This window comes from Conger conger, chromosome 1, assembly GCF_963514075.1.
Source record: "Conger conger chromosome 1, fConCon1.1, whole genome shotgun sequence".
Lineage (NCBI taxonomy): Eukaryota > Metazoa > Chordata > Actinopteri > Anguilliformes > Congridae > Conger > Conger conger.
The window spans coordinates 5,167,008-5,184,607 of record NC_083760.1 but is presented as its reverse complement, the minus strand read 5'-3'; the positions used below and the strand labels follow the sequence as shown (position 1 = coordinate 5,184,607).

The following is a 17,600-nucleotide window of genomic DNA, read 5'->3' as shown; positions in this document are numbered from 1 at the left end:
AATATAACAGATGATATATAAATCTAATAAGGAGAGGGAGAGTAAGGGAGCGGGCAACGGGAAAAAATAGTCTCCTGAATCCTCAGTCCTGATCGAACGACTGCACTTTGTTACTTTGGAGACGAAGGGTGTGGAGGATGGATTGAAAGGAAGAAAGAAAGGCCTTAATGTGAAGGAAACCCACTGAGATCGTGGACGGCGGGGTGGAGAGTGGGGATGTGCCGTTAGAATGAACACATCACAAAACCTAAGTGGCCCTTTATAAAGCTGGCGAGCGTGCGTGTAATATAACGGACTGAGTGTGAAAGAGAGGGGGTGAACGAGGGAGGAGAGGAGAAAGATGGAAGGAGGGAGGGCCGCTTAAAGACAGACACTTCCCACGGAAGACAGGATAACGAGAAAGAGGGAAATAAAGCAAATAATAGAGATAAGCTTTTCGTAGGATTATTGCACATTATATAAGGATACTTACTGTATAAATGGCATTCTCTTCAACTTTCTGTGAGTAATTGTGTTTTTCCTCCCTTGCCCTCTCTCTCCCTCTGTCTGTCTCTCTCAATTCAATTCAAAATGCTTTATTTTACAAAACATATATACAATACATAATATAATATAGGGGCGGCACGGATGGTGCAGTGGGTAGCACTGCCTCCTCACAGCAAGGAGGTCCTGGGTTCGAATCCCCGTCGGCCGGGGCCTCTCTGTGCGGAGTTTGCATGTTCTCCCCGTGTCTGCGTGGGTTTCCTCCGGGTACTCCGGTTTCCTCCCACTGTCCAAAGACATGCAGGTTAGGCTGATCGGAGAGTCTAAATTGCCCGTAGGTATGAATGTGGGAGTGAATGGTGTGTGTGCCCAGCGATGGACTGGCGACCTGTCCAGGGTGTATTCCTGCCTTTCGCCCAATGTATGCTGGGATAGGCTCCAGCCCCCCAGCGACCCTGTTCAGGATAAGCGGGTTAGGATAATGAATGAATGAATGAATGAATGAATAATATAATATAGCATATATATGACAAAATATATAATACATGTATATGTACTTATAAACGAATTCACCTGACACACAGGTGAATAATGGCGTCTGTACCATTACTTTACTGTCGTGCAAAGATCGTTTCTTGGCTTCATATAATCCGCTTCTTTTTACAGTATATGATGCTCCATTTTATGTTATAGGTTGCATTTTCATATAAAACTTGAAAAATACCAAAAGCTTTTTGGAGTTCACATTTTCATTCCCAAGTGCTTCCAGACCCGGGTTTTTGTGTGTTAACGCCTCAATATGATATTACATTATTTTCACAAAAATATTGTTTATATTATTATATTCCTCTGGAACAGCGACCGTAATGTATTATTCCTGCGAAGGTGACCCTGTGGCACCTGCACAATGATGATTCATGAATAATTCAGCGCAGGGTCTGAACACTGTTGCGGGAGAGCCACAGGTTTCAGACCCAGAGGTGAAATGAGTGTAATTAATGACTTTACCTGATCACATGAGTACTCAGTGACAACACAGCCAGCTGAGCCTGTGGCTCTCCAGAACCAGGGCTGGCTGGGGACCCAGCACACCCTGTAGCTCTCCAAGACCAGGGCTGGGGACCCAGCACACCCTGTGGCTCTCCAGGACCAGGGCTGGGGACCCAGCACACCCTGTAGCTCTCCAGAACCAGGGCGGGAGACCCAGCACACCCTGTAGCTCTCCAGGACCAGGGCTGGGGACCCAGCACACCATGTATCTCTCCAGGACCAGGGCTGGGGACCCCAGCACACCCTTTGGCTCTGTAGGACCAGGGCTGGGGACCCCAGCAGACCCTTTGGCTCTGTAGGACCAGGGCTGGGGACCCCAGCAGACCCTTTGGCTCTGTAGGACCTGGGTTGGGGACCCCAGCAGACCCTTTGGCTCTGTAGGACCAGGGCTGGGGACCCCAGCAGACCCTGTAGCTCTGTAGGACCAGGGTTGGGGACCCCAGCAGACCCTGTAGCTCTGTAGGACCAGGGTTGGGGACCCCAGCAGACCTTTGGCTCTGTAGGACCAGGGTTGGGGAAGGGTAGTTTAGGGGGTGTAGAGTTTGTCTCCCCATCTTTAGATAAGACACTGTCAGCCTGATGTACCTAATTTGAGTTGTATTCACGGGGTTCTGGACGGGGTTCTGTTGCAATGGGAACAGCTGGGTTGTGGTCTGGGTTTGGGGGCTGGGTTTGGGGAGCGTGACGTGGGGGTGGTATTCACGGGGTTCTGGACGGGGTTCTGTTGCAGTGGGAACAGCTGGGTTTGGGGGCTGGGTTTGGGGGCTGGTTTGGGGTCTGGGCCTGGGTATTCACGGGGTTCTGGACGGGGTTCTGTTGCAGTGGGAACAGCTGGAGTTGGGGCTGGGCCTCAGCGGGGAGCAGCATCCTGGCCGAGTTCGGAACCCTGCACCTGGAGTTCGTCCACCTGACGGAACTCTCCGGAAATCCAATTTACACCGAGAAGGTGAGCTGTTGCCATGGTAAAATCTCTCTCTCTCTCACTCTTTCTCCCCCTCCCTCTCCATCTCACTCTCTTTCTCTCTCACTCTTTCTCCCTGAGTGTTGATTTTGTAGTGGCTCTTGAATGGTTGTAAAAAGGTTGGGCTTTTTGGATGTAACAGCACAATAGAATTAAATCTCTCTCTCTCTCCCTCACACTCTCTCCCTCTCCATCTCTCTCTCTCTCTCTCTCTCTCTCTCACACACTCTCTTTTTTCCCATGAGCATGATTGTGCTTGATTTTGCAGTGTAGAGTTGTAAAAGGGGTTGACTGTTGGTACGCAAGAGGACACCACGATGAAATGTCATCTCTCCCTCTCCCTCCTCTCTTCTTCTTTCTGTCCAGGTGATGAACATCCGTAAGCTGCTCAACAAAATTGAAAAGCCTCACGGACTGTACCCCAACTTCCTGAGCCCCGTCAGCGGGAACTGGGTCCAGCGTAAGTACTCCACTCAACTCAACTGAGTTCAACTCAGATCAACTCAACTGAGTTCCACTCAGATCAACTCAACTGAGCTCAACTCAGATCAACTCAACTGAGTTCAACTCAGATCAACTCAACTCAACTGAGTTCAACTCAGATCAACTCAACTCAACTGAGTTCAACTCAGATCAACTCAACTCAACTCAGATCAACTCAACTCAACTCAACTGAGTTCAACTCAGATCAACTCAACTCAACTCAGATCAACTCCACTCAGCTGAGTTCAACTCAGATCAACTCAATTCAACTGAGTTCAACTCAACTCAACTCAACTCAGTTCAACTCAGTTCAACTCAGTTCAACTCAGTTCAATTCAATTAACTTTAGCTCAGTTCAGTTTAATTATCTTCAGTCCAGTTCAATTCAATTCACTTCAGTTCAATTTTATTATAGCTTTTTACAAAGGGAATTGTCACAAAGCAGCTTTGCAGAAATCCAGGTCAGAATCCCACCTCCATATCACAGAAAACGAAAAAAAAAACCAAAGGAGAGGATGTATATCTTTAAATCCTTCAGCGTTATATCCCAGGGAATTGTTGTGTGTGTGTGTGTGTGTGTTTGTCTCTTTAATCTGACACCCCTCATCACGAGTGCGTGACTAAGCCCTGATATGACACATCAGATGCCGGCGGTTATTTACCAAACTGATTCAGCTCCAGAGATTTACGCTGCGGTGCGGTACGTTTCCCCGGTGACCACCGAGCTCACCGGCATCCAGGGCACGCGCTAGTGTCACACGCAGTGATGTGGGTACGAACTTAAGAACATAACAATACATGCTAGTGTCACATGCAGTGATGTGGGTACTAACTTAAGAACATAACAATACATGCTAGTGTCACACGCAGTGATGTGGGTACTAACTTAAGAACATAACAATACATGCTAGTGTCACATGCAGTGATGTGGGTACTAACTTAAGAACATAACAATACATGCTAGTGTCACACGCAGTGATGTGGGTACTAACTTAAGAACATAACAATACATGCTAGTGTCACATGCAGTGATGTGGGTTCTAACTTAAGAACATAACAATACATGCTAGTGTCACACGCAGTGATGTGGGTTCTAACTTAAGAACATAACAATACATGCTAGTGTCACATGCAGTGATGTGGGTACTAACTTAAGAACATAACAATACATGCTAGTGTCACACGCAGTGATGTGGGTACTAACTTAAGAACATAACAATACATGCTAGTGTCACACGCAGTGATGTGGGTACTAACTTAAGAACATAACAATACATGCTAGTGTCACACGCAGTGATGTGGGTACTAACTTAAGAACATAACAATACATGCTAGTGTCACACGCAGGGATGTGGGTACGAACTTAAGAATACATGCTTAAAAAACATTCCCAGAATCCTACTCTTCAAAGGGTTAAAGCACCCCGAAGTGCCTCTGCCTCTGCCAGAGGACCAGGCAGTCTGTTCCACACATTAAGACCGCCGTAAAAACCACTTCCTGGTATGCCTGCTGAATGTGAGGTGCTTGCTTGGCGGCTTAAAGGTAAACGCTTAGACGCTTTGATCAGGAAGGTGATAAAAATTTCCTTGGCGTTCCGAGACGCGATTTTAAGCCCCCAGCTTCCTGTTGCCTTTTGAATATTCATGTCTTCCCGTCACCTCGGCTGAATATGAATTTCCACCCTTGAGGGGAAATGAGAAAGAGTCCCGGGGCGGGTTAAGCGTTGAGGAAAATTGTAATAAATCCTATTAGCTCTGGAAATTGAATCTTTGGTAATTCTCTTATGTGGGGAGGTGAGCGGAATGGGGGGAAAAAAGGGAAATGTTTTCAGATACCGGCTGGGAAACATCATTTTGCCCCGATTAAGAAGGTAATTGTTGTTGTAAGCAAATTTTCTGATTATGATAAGCTTTTTTCTTGGGGGGGGCTACAGGGGTGAGGGGGGAGGAGGGAGGAGGGGGGGGGCGTTATCGGCAGTGTTCTCAGAGGAGATGTGGGATCAAGTTCATCTCTCACTGTCAAGGGCAAACCGAGAGCCAAGCAGATAACCTTTACACAGCACACACACAGAGCACACACACACGTGCACACAGCGCACACACAGAGCACACACACACGGCCACACAGCACACACACACATGCACACAGCAAAACATACACACATGTACAGCAGATGCACACAGCAGACAGCACACTCACGCACACACGTGCACACAGCACACGCACATACACACACGCGCGTGTGCAGCAGACGTACACTCAAGGCTCACACTCACAGCAGACAACACACACAGCACACAGAGCACACGGCACACAGAAAGCACACACATGTACAGCAGACACACACATGCACACACAGATACACATGCATGCACACACCCATAGACACACACACTCAACACACACACACACGCGCACATACAGCTGACGCACAAACACACTCCGCACACACAAGCAGACAGAACAAGGATGCATACACACACATGCACACACACACACTCATACACGCGCACACACACAGGAGCTAGAAGGCTGTTGAGTTATCGGGCGTTATTGGCACAGATGACACTGGTTTTAATGCGCTTGTGTGTTTGGCGTGGATTAGAGTCTTTCCCGCTATCTGAGCGGGACGGTGTCAGGTCGACAGCGCACTGAGAGATTGGCTCTTTCTTCTTCTCTCCTCAGATCATGTGTCGATCGGAGGACTGGGAGACAGCTTCTATGAGTATCTGATCAAATCATATCTCATGTCAGACAAGACGGATGAGGACGCCAAGAGGATGTACTACGCCGCTCTGGAGGTACGAGTTTCTATGGTAGTGCAGCCGGGGAGATCGCACAGGTGCGATAGCAGCACCATACAGAGGGAGAGGGAGAGAGAGGCAGGGAGAGAGAGAGGGAGAGGGGATAGCGAGAGACAGATAAAGAGAGAGGAGAGAGGGAGATAGAGGGAGAAAGGGAGGGAGAGAGGGAGGGGATAATGAGAGAGGGAAGGAGCGGGAGAGAAAGGGAGAGAGCAGAGATTATGAGAGTGAAGAGGAGAGAGAGAAGGAGAGTGATTATAACAAAAAAACTGAGGGAGAAAGGTTCTACTGAGATGAACAGTTTTACAGAAGCAGAAAGAGAGAGAAAGAGAGAGAGAAAGAGAGGTTATAGAGGCAGGAACCGAGTGTGGGAGAAGAAGGTTGTACAGAGCGAGGCGGAGAGACGGAGAGTGACAGGGGCATTACTGAGAGTGGAAGAGAGAGAGAGAGAGAAAGAAAGAAGGCAGAGGTTGAATGGTGAGAGAGAGGAAAAGAAAGATAAAGGGCTGAACTGAAACTATCATTTGATTCCGCAGTACTGTATTGTGTGTTTAAGGCCGGTGTAAACACACACACACACAGGCACACACACACACACACAGGCACACACAGACATACATACACACACAGGCACACACAGACATACATACACACACACACAGGCACACACACACACACACACAGGCAGACACACACACACACACACACACACACACACACAGACGCATTCACTCTAATATGTCCTTGTGGTAATGTGTTTTCCACCCATTCATTGGCTGCTTCAGGTGTTACCACGGTTACCGCTGGGCTCATTCTATGGTCTAACCTGATTGGCTGGGCTCATTCTTTGGTCTAACCTGATTGGCTAGGCTCATTCTTTGGTCTAACCTGATTGGCTAGGCTCATTATGTGGTCTAACCTGATTGGTGGGACTCAATCAATACACTAACCGGATTGCCTGGGGGGGGCAGTCGAAATAAGTTTAAATGGCCTGGAATGGGAACAATTCAGTTCTTGAGACGTACCCCAATTCCCCCACCCCCACCCCGAGAGAGAGAGGGAATAAAGAAGACATAAAGTGCAGAAAAAGGACAGAAAGCAGAAAAGTCCTTTGAGACACCGGGTGTGCTTTCCCCTGACTTCTATGCAACTACATTCTGGCTTTACAAACTACAATCTCTCTCTCTCTCTCTTCTCTCTCACTCTCCATCTCTCTCTCCATCTCTCCCTCTCCATCTCTCACTCTCTCTCTCCCTCTCTCTCCTCTCTCACTCTCCCTCTCTCCTTTCTCTCACTCTCCCTCTCCCCTTCTCTCTCTCTCTCTCTCTTCTCTCTCACTCTCCATCTCTCTCCATCTCTCACTCGCTCTCTCCCTCTCTCTCCTCTCTCTCACTCTCTCACTCTCTCTCCTCTCTCTCTCACCCTCTCCCCTTCTCTCTCTCTCTCTCTTTCTCTCTCTCACCCTCTCTCTACCACATTCAGTGTGCTTTATTGCTGCGAGTGGGCCTGTTGACCATTCTCCCAGAATGCCTTTCAGTGCTCAGTATTCAAAGTGATGTTCAGGCATGAAATACACTGGCACTGTAAATATTGCTGAAGTGTACACACAGAAGCAGCAAGAGCGATACATTAACACAAACAACATTGTGGACATGACAACATGACAATGTTCTCTTTCAAATTCTAATTCTAATAATTGCTTTATTGGCATGAAATACAAATGACGTTATTGCCAAAGCTTAATGTGCAAAATAATAATATTGTAATTATAATGTTCAAATACTAACAATGATAATGATAAATGGAACAATATATACCAATAATATATAACAGTTGCAGCAACAACGGCAGTAATAGCTCAATACATGTCTACAGTACATGTTTATGTTTAGTGTGGGTGGTCACTCGCTCTCTCTCTCTCTCTCTCTCTCTCTTATCGCTTTCACACACATCGTGCCACACACACGCACACACATCATGCCACACACACACACACACGCACATCAATGCCACATACAGTACATTTGGATACATGGCTATGGTGATAAGAACATTGGAATATGTTAATTCCAGTACAGAGAAAGGTGGGTGTGTGTGTATGTATGTGTGTGTGTGTTTGTGTATGTGTGTGTGTGTGTGTATTTGTGTGTGTGTGTGGGGGGGCGGGGGGGTTGTTAGGCAGCAGGAGGGTGATTTCACCAGAGCAGAAGACCTCACCTGGGTTGGGTGGACTGGAATTAATTTACAGGTGCGATGTGTCACCTGGGAGAACTCTGGGAATGCAGGTGTGTTTCTAATAAACAAAAATAAATCATTACGCAAAGGTACGGAAAACAAATATAGAGACTATTTCCAATAATTTTTCTAATTAGCACAACAAGTTTTAATTAGGTTGAGTAGCTCCTGCCAGGGGGAAAGTCCGTGGTCATGTTTTACATTAATTAGTCACAAAATGTCTTATGTTTTATTCTTCGATTTACAGCACAGGGAGCTAACTAGCGTTGGCATCCTGGAGAAGTCGTGCTTGTCCGATTCGGCGCTAATAGCATTCCATGAGACAGGAAGCTCTCCGTTCAAGCTCCGCCCAGAACTGCCACTGCAGGAAATAAACGTAGGGTGAAGCCACGCCTTCTTCGATGAGGTCACTCAGCGCTCCCCCAATCGGTTGCATGTGGGCGTCATAAAATCTGAAACGGGAAACGATTTACACATCGGATCTCTGTTCTGATTGGCTGTCTCCTGACCGTGGCCCCTGTCACTTCTGGTCGCTTGGCTGGCTTGCCTCATGTCGCCAGCTATCCCAGCATGCCTTGCAGATGTGCGGAATGGCCTCTCGTTGGAAAGTAATGGACAAGGGGACAATCCCCCCCTGGAGCAATGTGGGGTTAAGGGCCTTCCTTAAGGGCCCAACAGCTGTGCTGATCTTATCGTGGCTACACCAGGGCTTGAACCACCAACCTTCTTGGGTCCCTGTTATGTACCTTAGCTACTAGGCTACAGGCTGCCTTATTGTAAGGCTTCGTCTGGTCACCACTGATGTTGGGTTCTGGGGAGTAAAGAAAGTGTAGATTCAAGATTCCCAACATTATTTTCCATTCTTGGAAATTTGTCTCCAGCAGAGTGCATCGCTAACATGAAAAGACAGCAAACTCCGTCGCAGCGCTCAGAATAGTCTGAATGTGTTTCTGAGTTGTCTGTACACGCAGGTGTTATACAGGTGATCAGCTCGACAGGTTGACTGGTCGAGTGCATTTAGTGCAGGTAAATGCGGTGGATCATGATAGCAGTGTCCTGGTGTTTGTATTCTGGGTTATTTCGGTAAGCACCTGCACGGGTTCGTGGAAGTGCGTGTTCCTCTCAGTCATGATTGCAGGTGTGTGAGCTGGGCAGACCTGGGTGTGGGAAGGAGGTGTTGGCAGGGTCTCTGCAGGTGCCAATTAGCAGGAATAGGGGCAAGAGAGAGAGGGAGGGTGGGCACCGCAGGGCAGCTAACCGCTAAGCTAGCTGCATGGAGGGAGAGAGAGAGAAAGAGAGGTATAGAGAGGGAGAGGGAGAGGGAGAGAGAGAGAGAGAGAGGGGGAGAGAGGGAGGGTGAGAGAGGGAGGGAGAGAAGGGGGAGGAGGGTGAGGGAGAGAGAGAGAGGGGGGGAAAGAGAGGTATAGAGAGGGAGAGAGAGGGAGAGAGAGAGAGGGAGGGGGAGAGAGACAGGGGGAGAGGGAGGAAGAGAAGGGGGAGGAGGGTGAGGGAGAGAGTGGGGGAGAGGTAGGGAGGGAGGAAGAAGGTTGGATGGGGAGAGAGGGAGAAAGAAGGGAGAGAGGTGGAGTGAGATAGAGGGAGAGAGAGAGAGGGAAAGAGAGAGGTAGAGTGAGAGAGAGAAGATTGGAGGGAGGGTTCGGAGTTTTTCTTGCCACAGATTGAATGGTTTTCTTCCCACTGGGGAGTTTTTTTTAAACCTGAATTGCTCACTTTTGGTGGGTTCAGACCTGTTTCTTTTTTTGCCCAATTTTCTTTTGTATTTCCTCTTTAAACTGGGAGAGAGAGAGGAAAGAAGGAGAGAGGGATAGGTAGACGGAGGGGGGATTGAGAGCGAGAAAAGAATGGAGAGAGACAGAGAAGAAGGGGAAAGAGGGAGAGAGAAATCGAGGGGGAGAGAGAAGTATGGAGAGAGAGAGGGAGGGAGGGTGGTTTGCAATAAGAGCAGGTTTCAGTATCGATCTCCTGCCCTTCGAGTAGGAGGGGGAGAGGAGACGGTGTGACTCAGATGTGTCCATGTCCTCACTGCTGTTTAAAGGCTCTGATCTCGATCCTGCTGAGAGACTTTGACGTATTTCATTTTTACTGAACTCGTTCTCCGATGTTTTCCCTGACGTCGGCTTTCTGCCGCGTGTGTATTTCTCCAAAAACAAGTTTATTGAACGTCGTATTTTCTCCAAATTGCACAAGTTATCCTAAGTTTTCAATTCCCGTGCAAGTTGTTATAACTCAGCGCATAAAGTTGTAACCGTCGGTGAGTTCACATATTTTTTTTTGGCGCACGACACAGTGGGATTGTATAAACGACTACTGCTTCCCCGTGTAAGCCACCGTTCAAGATACGATTGGATCGTTAGTATGAATGTACAAAACGAGGCCCGTGATCTAGTTTTAAAGGTCGCACTGGTAATGCTCTTGTACTGTTGTCTGTCTTTTGTTGAGGCCCTTACCTGGTTCTGTTCACTTCTGCGCAAGTCAGACAAAGCGACAGAACACGAAGGGACCGAGAACACCGGAGAGCGACTAAAACTGTTCAATGCAGAGGCGTTCGTGGAGGCCGCTTGGCAAAAGGCTACAAGGACATTTCTGAAAGGCAGAAAGCAATAGAGACTGAGTACTACTTATACAGAGGTGGGAAACGGGGGCCGTATCTGTTCCGATGTCTGGCCTGAATTACTTAATTAGCGCTAACATTTACGCCGCCTGACATTTTAGCAGCAGTGCTTGATAAGTGCGCGCGCGACAGCCAAAATCTGTTCTTGTGTCCCCGTGAAATGTTTTACTGTGATCTAATCTACGGGAGAACCAGTGTTGCTGTGTACAGCCAGTTGGCTCATTTAGCTGGGGTAATTGGTGAAAACAAAAACATGCACACACACCAGCCCTCCAGGACCCTGAATTACCGAACCCCGGTACAAACGAGCACGCCGTTTTGGAACTCCTCATTACACTACAGTAGGAAGTCCCTTCCAAGAACAGGAAGTTGTTTTGGTCTGCGGGAATTTGGCTTGGAGTGTCATTGGGAATGTCAACAGTGACTAAAATACTTGCAGAGACACCAGCAATGTTCCGCCCCGTGTACAAATCCGGCCTGTTGTTTGCAAGTGGTTAAAAAACATGAGACGTTAAAGAAAAAAGCTCAGCGCATATCCCACATGGACCTTGTTTTGCAAAACGCGTACAGTAAATTATACTCTCAACATGCAGTGGTAGTTTGTTTTGAGGTCAGACGATACGGAGAATTGAACCGTTTGTGCTGAACCCGAAATATATCATGTGTAGTGCAGCACCACGATAGCAAGTCAGAGAGACCGCAAGGACTCCATGGAGGTCAGACTTTTGGCGGCCATTTTAAGAAATGAAGAAAGTGAACATGTTCATTTAAATTGGCTCAGGAGGTAAGAGCAGTCGGAGGGTTGGCGGTTCGATCCCGCCTTGGGCGTGTCGAAGAGTCCCTGAGCAAGACACCCAACCCCTAAACTTGTCCATTGTTATTCATGTGCATTGATGGTTACAGAGAGAGAGAGAGAGAGACTGCTTGGACAATATCAGAGGATCCCTCTGTCTATATCTATCGATCGATCTATTTACACTCAGTGAGCACTTTATTAGGTATTTTTTTTAGACATATTGGTCTTCTGCTGCTGTAGCCTATCCACTTAGAAGTTTGATGCGTTGTGTGTGGTCAGAGATGCTCTTCTGCATACCACTGTTGTGATGCGCGGTTATTTGCGTTACTGTCACCTTCCTCCCAGCTTTGACCAGTCTGGCCCTTCTCCTCTGACCTCTCCCATTGACAGGGCGGTTCTGCCCGCAGGACTGAATGGCTGAAAGCAGCTTGACCACGTCTGCATGCTTTTTTTCCCCTTTAGTTGCTGCCACATGATTGGCTGATTTAAATATTTGCATGAACAAGCTGGTGTACAGGTCTACCTAATAAAGTGCTCAGTGAGCGTATGCGCCCGCCTTTTTAGTTTCCCTTTCTGTGATGCCCTTCATCATTCTTATTCCCCCGCTTTCAATCTTTCTTTTTTCATTTCGCCCCTTTTTTCTTTTTCATACATCTTTATTGATTTTCTGTTCGTTCCGTCTTTATTTTCTACCCGTTCTTTTCCTTTTCCATCCATCCGTCTTTCCCTCCCTCGCTCTCGTGCGCGCGCCGGTCTCCCGTCACCGGCGGGGTGTACAGGAGGGGGTCGTGCGGTGGAGGGGGGGTGAGCAATGGGCCGCTTACAGAGAACACAGAGCAGGGGTGTCACGGCGTAGTGGAAGTCGAACCGGGCGAAGTCCTGTGAGGTTCAGGGCGCGCTCGTGGAGGAAGGAGGCAAGTTAAAATGCCTCTGTTAGGGGCCGCGGTGGCGCAGCAGGCTAAGACGCGGCAGACTTGCGGTTGCCGTTCACTGCAACTGCACACTGGGGACCGGGGTTCGATTCCCGGTCCTGCCAAAAAGCCAAGTTTGGCCGGCTCACGTGGAGCAGCAATAATTGGCTCGCTGCTCCAGGGGGAGGGACTTGGCAGGGTTAGTAGATCGCCGCACAAACAAGCACCTCGAGCGCCTCCGAATCACGGTCACGAGCATGAGACGAGGCGGCTTGAAGAAGGCGTGTCGCTCTCCCGTTGGCCACCGAGGGACGGGGTGTGGGTGGTGTATCTAATACTAGCTCTAATTGAATCAGACGGGGTACAATTGGCTACCAAATTGAAAAAAAAAAAAAACTAAAACAAACAAAAAAAAACTCTGTTGATCTGGTATATTCACGAGGGCTAAGTTTAAAACTACTGACGCCAACATGTTACGGCCGCAAAGACCTTCACCGGGGCGTGTCGCTCGACTGAAATTGCAGAACTTTTATGAATGTTCTATCATCGCCCGATGAAGACTGCGGTCATTGTCAGAGAATACAAGCACGCTCCAGCCACTCGGGCTATGAGCTGGCCTTAAAGACGGCTGTGTTTCTCCCGGGCTTATTTGGTCTTTAAAGACGAGCTGAAACAGAAGTTAGAGCAGCACTGCCTTCCACGATATACGTGTGACATATATACGAAAGCTGAGTGATTGAAGGGGAACAGAAAATTGACATTTCATCAAAATACACGCCCGCTTGTACACGATGACATCATATCTTGGAAAAATCTTGTTTCCGGAAAGTGGATGGAAATTATGACATATATTTATTAGATTTTTTTTTTTGGAATATATGCTTTAAGACGTGTCCGTATGGTGACGAATAATTGAAAAAAAAGTTCAGCTCGTCTTTAACTCCGCGTGTCTCTCCCTCAGGCCATCGAGGCGAACCTGGTGCAGAAGTCCCCCGGAGGTCTCACCTACATGGCGGAGTGGCGGGGCGGCCTCCTGGACCATAAGATGGGGCACCTGGCCTGCTTCTCCGGGGGCATGGTGGGCATCGGCGCAGACGACGGGGCGCCCGAGAAGAGACAGCACTACCTGGACCTGGCGGCCGAAATCACCCACACCTGCCACGAGTCCTACAGCCGCTCAGGTACTGTACTCACCTGCCCCGAGTCCTACAGACACTCAGGTACACACCTGTCACCAGTCCTACAGACACTCAGGTACTGTACACACCTGCCACGAGTCCTACAGCCGCTCAGGTACTGTACACACCTGCCCCGAGTCCTACAGACACTCAGGTACACACCTGCCACGAGTCCTACAGCCGCTCAGGTACTGTACACACCTGCCCCGAGTCCTACAGACACTCAGGTACTGTACACACCTGCCACGAGTCCTACAGCCGCTCAGGTACTGTACACACCTGCCACGAGTCCTACAGCCGCTCAGGTACTGTACTCACCTGCCCCGAGTCCTACAGACACTCAGGTACTGTACACACCTGCCCCGAGTCCTACAGACACTCAGGTACACACCTGCCCCGAGTCCTACAGACACTCAGGTACTGTACACACCTGCCCCGAGTCCTACAGACACTCAGGTACACACCTGCCCCGAGTCCTACAGACACTCAGGTACACACCTGCCCCGAGTCATACAGCCACTCAGGTACTGTACACACCTGCCCCGAGTCCTACAGACACTCAGGTACACACCTGCCCCTAGTCCTACAGCCACTCAGGTACTGTACACACCTGCCACGAGTCCTACAGCCGCTCAGGTACTGTACTCACCTGCCACCAGTCCTACAGACACTCAGGTACTCACCTGCCCCGAGTCCTACAGACACTCAGGTACACACCTGCCCCGAGTCCTACAGACACTCAGGTACTGTACACACCTGCCCCGAGTCCTACAGACACTCAGGTACTGTACACACCTGCCCCGAGTCCTACAGACACTCAGGTACACACCTGCCCCGAGTCCTACAGACACTCAGGTACTGTACACACCTGCCACCAGTCCTACAGACACTCAGGTACTGTACACACATGCCACCAGTCCTTCAGACACTCAGGTACTGTACACACCTGCCCCGAGTCCTACAGACACTCAGGTACTGTACACACCTGTCAACTGTAAACGGTCCAAGTATAAGTCCAGCTGCATACCCTGGAAAGATGACTCCATTAGGCTTCATGAATATTTTACGCGGAACGCCGGCGTTCCGGTCTGGACGCGGTGCTGTTCTCCAGACATAGTCCTGAGAGGCAGGAGCCGTGTTTGGATTCGGAAAAACCGCGTTTGATCCTGCCTCTTCAAACACCTGTCTCCAGCCCCAAAGCCTACGGGCGTCTGCGGAGCCAGATCGAGCCCATACGCCAAAGAGCCGGTGCATTCCTCTTCAAAGTTTTCAAAATAATAAATAAGTAAATAAATTAAAATTTCTTACGTGACAGATCTCAGACCAGCTTTCTGTGTTTACTCACGGAATACTTTTAGTCTTTTTTTTTGTTTATAAAAATGCAGGTTCAGCTTCATCATTAGAGAGCGTTCGATATTAAACCGCCAGACTCCTGGTGGACCTTGGATTAGACTCCTTTGGAGAGAGGGGGGAAAAAAACATATTTTCAGCTCTGTTACCAAGTGTCTATAATATTGAGTGACACCTTCATTGACTAGCTCACTTTCTGGGCTTTTTAGTATTATTTCAGGCTCAGTGTTAAGTTTCTTAGTGGCCCTGTCAGCCTTTTTTGTGCGATGAATGGTATTTTACATACTCACAGGAGGGCCTGACCTGCTGGCCTTGCAATCACAGGTTTAGTGCTTTCAGGCGCTTGCAGGCGAAAGCAAGAAAAAAATACACTTTTGAAGAATAATTTGGTAATATAAATGCGTGCAACCTCTGCGGGCTTAAACTCGCTGTGAAGCACAAGCAGTGGTACGGGCAGGGAGTTTTCTTCTTTTAGATCATGAACCCCCCAAATGTCCCGGTACCTGCAATTGTATAAGCTGGCAACACATCAGAAACCTGTCTAAATATCCTAAAATATCCTCCCTTACGCACACAAAAAAAACCCGTCTGGGCCCTGCGAGAAAAACCTGATGCAATAACACCGAAATAATATCAAGTGCTCGTGTTTACATTTTATGCTTGTGGTGCTGGGGTCCCCGACCCTGATCCCGGGGGATTATACAGCCTTCTGATTTCTGTTTTCACCTTAAAGTCAGAAACACAATCAGATCAAAGAACCGGGTGAGGTGAGATAGTGAATAATAAATAATTTTAAAAATGAATCCACTTGATAAGTGATGAGTACCTATGACAACCAGCAGATGCTGCAGCTATACAGGAGCTTGGCTGGCTCTGCCTCTATGATACAACAGAACGATAATAATAAAACCATAAATATATAATAACAGAGGGATCTGTTGGCGTGCAGTGTCCCTCCTGGAGACCAAAGCTGGAGCCACACTAGATTCCTGCCGTTACAATATCTATCTGTGATTCATGTTGAGAAGTTTGTGTTTGGGAGTTAAAATGGTGGATGTAGTGGGAGAAGTTTGTGTTTGGGAGTTAAAATGGTGGATGTAGTGGGAGAAGTTTGTGTTTGGGAGTTAAAATGGTGGATGTACTGGGAGAAGTTTGTGTTTTGGAGTTAAAATGGTGGATGTAGTGGGAGAAGTTTGTGTTTGGGAGTTAAAATGGTGGATGTAGTGGGAGAAGTTTGTGTTTTGGAGTTAAAATGGTGGATGTAGTGGGAGAAGTTTGTGTTTGGGAGTTAAAATGGTGGATGTAGTGGGAGAAGTTTGTGTTTGGGAGTTAAAATGGTGGATGTAGTGGGAGAAGTTTGTGTTTGGGAGTTAAAATGGTGGATGTAGTGGGAGAAGTTTGTGTTTGGGAGTTAAAATGGTGGATGTAGTGGGAGAAGTTTGTGTTTGGGAGTTAAAATGGTGGATGTAGTGGGAGAAGTTTGTGTTTGGGAGTTAAAATGGAGGACACAGTGGGAGAAGTTTGTGTTTGGGAGTTAAAATGGAGGACACAGTGGGAGAAGTTTGTGTTTGGGAGTTAAAATGGAGGACACAGTGGGAGAAGTTTGTGTTTGGAAGTTAAAATGGAGGACACACTCTTGTGTTCTGAACAGATCCATCAATCATCACGTGCTGGCAGTTGAAGAAGGATAAAGAATGATCCTGTGTGGAAGCCACTTTTTATTGCTTGTTCCTTCAGGGACTACATAAGACATAAAAAAAAAATAGATCTGTAGAACAAATTTTGGGTCCTTCTTCCCTCCGACCTGAAAAGCCTTCAGCTGCCCGTGCCCCCCAGGTGTGTGTGTTAGTGTGAGTGTGTGTGTGTGTGTGTGTGTGTGTTGCGATGACTTCAGGAGAAGCCCTCGGCTCTCAGAGGCCTGGTCCTCTAGCGCGTTCGCTGCAGTCGCTAATTAAACATGAGTCCGGTTCCAGCTGGACGACTGCAGAGACTCATTACGACACGGCCAAGATAACCCTGTGTCCTCCCTCTCTCTCTCTCTCTCTCTCTCTCTCTCGCTCTCTCTCTCTCTCTCTCTCTCTCTTTCTCTGTCTCACTCTTTCGCCCTCTCTCTTTCTCTCTGTCCAAGATAACCTTGTGATCTCCCTCCCTCTCTCTCTCCCTTGCCCTGTGCTCTCTCTTTCTCTCTCTCGCTCTTTCGCCCTCTCTCTTCCTCTCTGTCCAAGATAACCTTGTGTCCTCTCTCTTGCCCTTGCGTTCTCTCCCTTTCTCTCCCTCGCTCTTTCTCTCTCTCACTCTTTCCCCCTCCCTCACTCTCTTTCCAAGTTAACCCATCTGCTCCCTCTCTCTCCCGTCCTCTTTCCATCTCCTCCCTCTCTCTCTCCCTTTACAGGATAACCCTATGTCCTGCCTCCATCTCTCTTTCCCTCTGCCTCTCTTTCTGTCTTGTTCTCTCTTTCTCTCTCCCTTGCTATCTCTCTTTCTCTCCCTTTCATCCTCCTTTTTCTATCTTGCTCTCTTTATATCTCTCCTTTTCTTGCTCTGTGTCTCTCTTATTCTTTTTCAAATTCAAGTTGCTTTGTTAGCAGGAAATATACATTCAGTGAGCACTTTTTTTTAGGTAGACCTGTACACCAGCTTGTTAATATTTAATCAGCCAATCATGTGGCAGCAACTAAGTGCATAAAAGCATGCAGACATGGTCAAGAGGTTTGGCT

The 17,600-nt window shown here is 48.1% G+C and overlaps 1 protein-coding gene across 1 annotated transcript in view; it reads left to right on the top strand.

The window, feature by feature from the left end:
• The window catches only part of LOC133107057 (mannosyl-oligosaccharide 1,2-alpha-mannosidase IA), a 238,740-nt gene that overhangs the window by 211,378 nt on the left and 9,762 nt on the right, over positions 1-17,600 (top strand). Inside the window, exons 6-9 of the mRNA XM_061216080.1 lie at positions 2,356-2,479; positions 2,861-2,954; positions 5,663-5,778; positions 13,317-13,536. Of these exons, the coding sequence (XP_061072064.1) occupies positions 2,356-2,479; positions 2,861-2,954; positions 5,663-5,778; positions 13,317-13,536 (554 nt within the window). The remainder of the gene's footprint in view (positions 1-2,355; positions 2,480-2,860; positions 2,955-5,662; positions 5,779-13,316; positions 13,537-17,600) is intronic.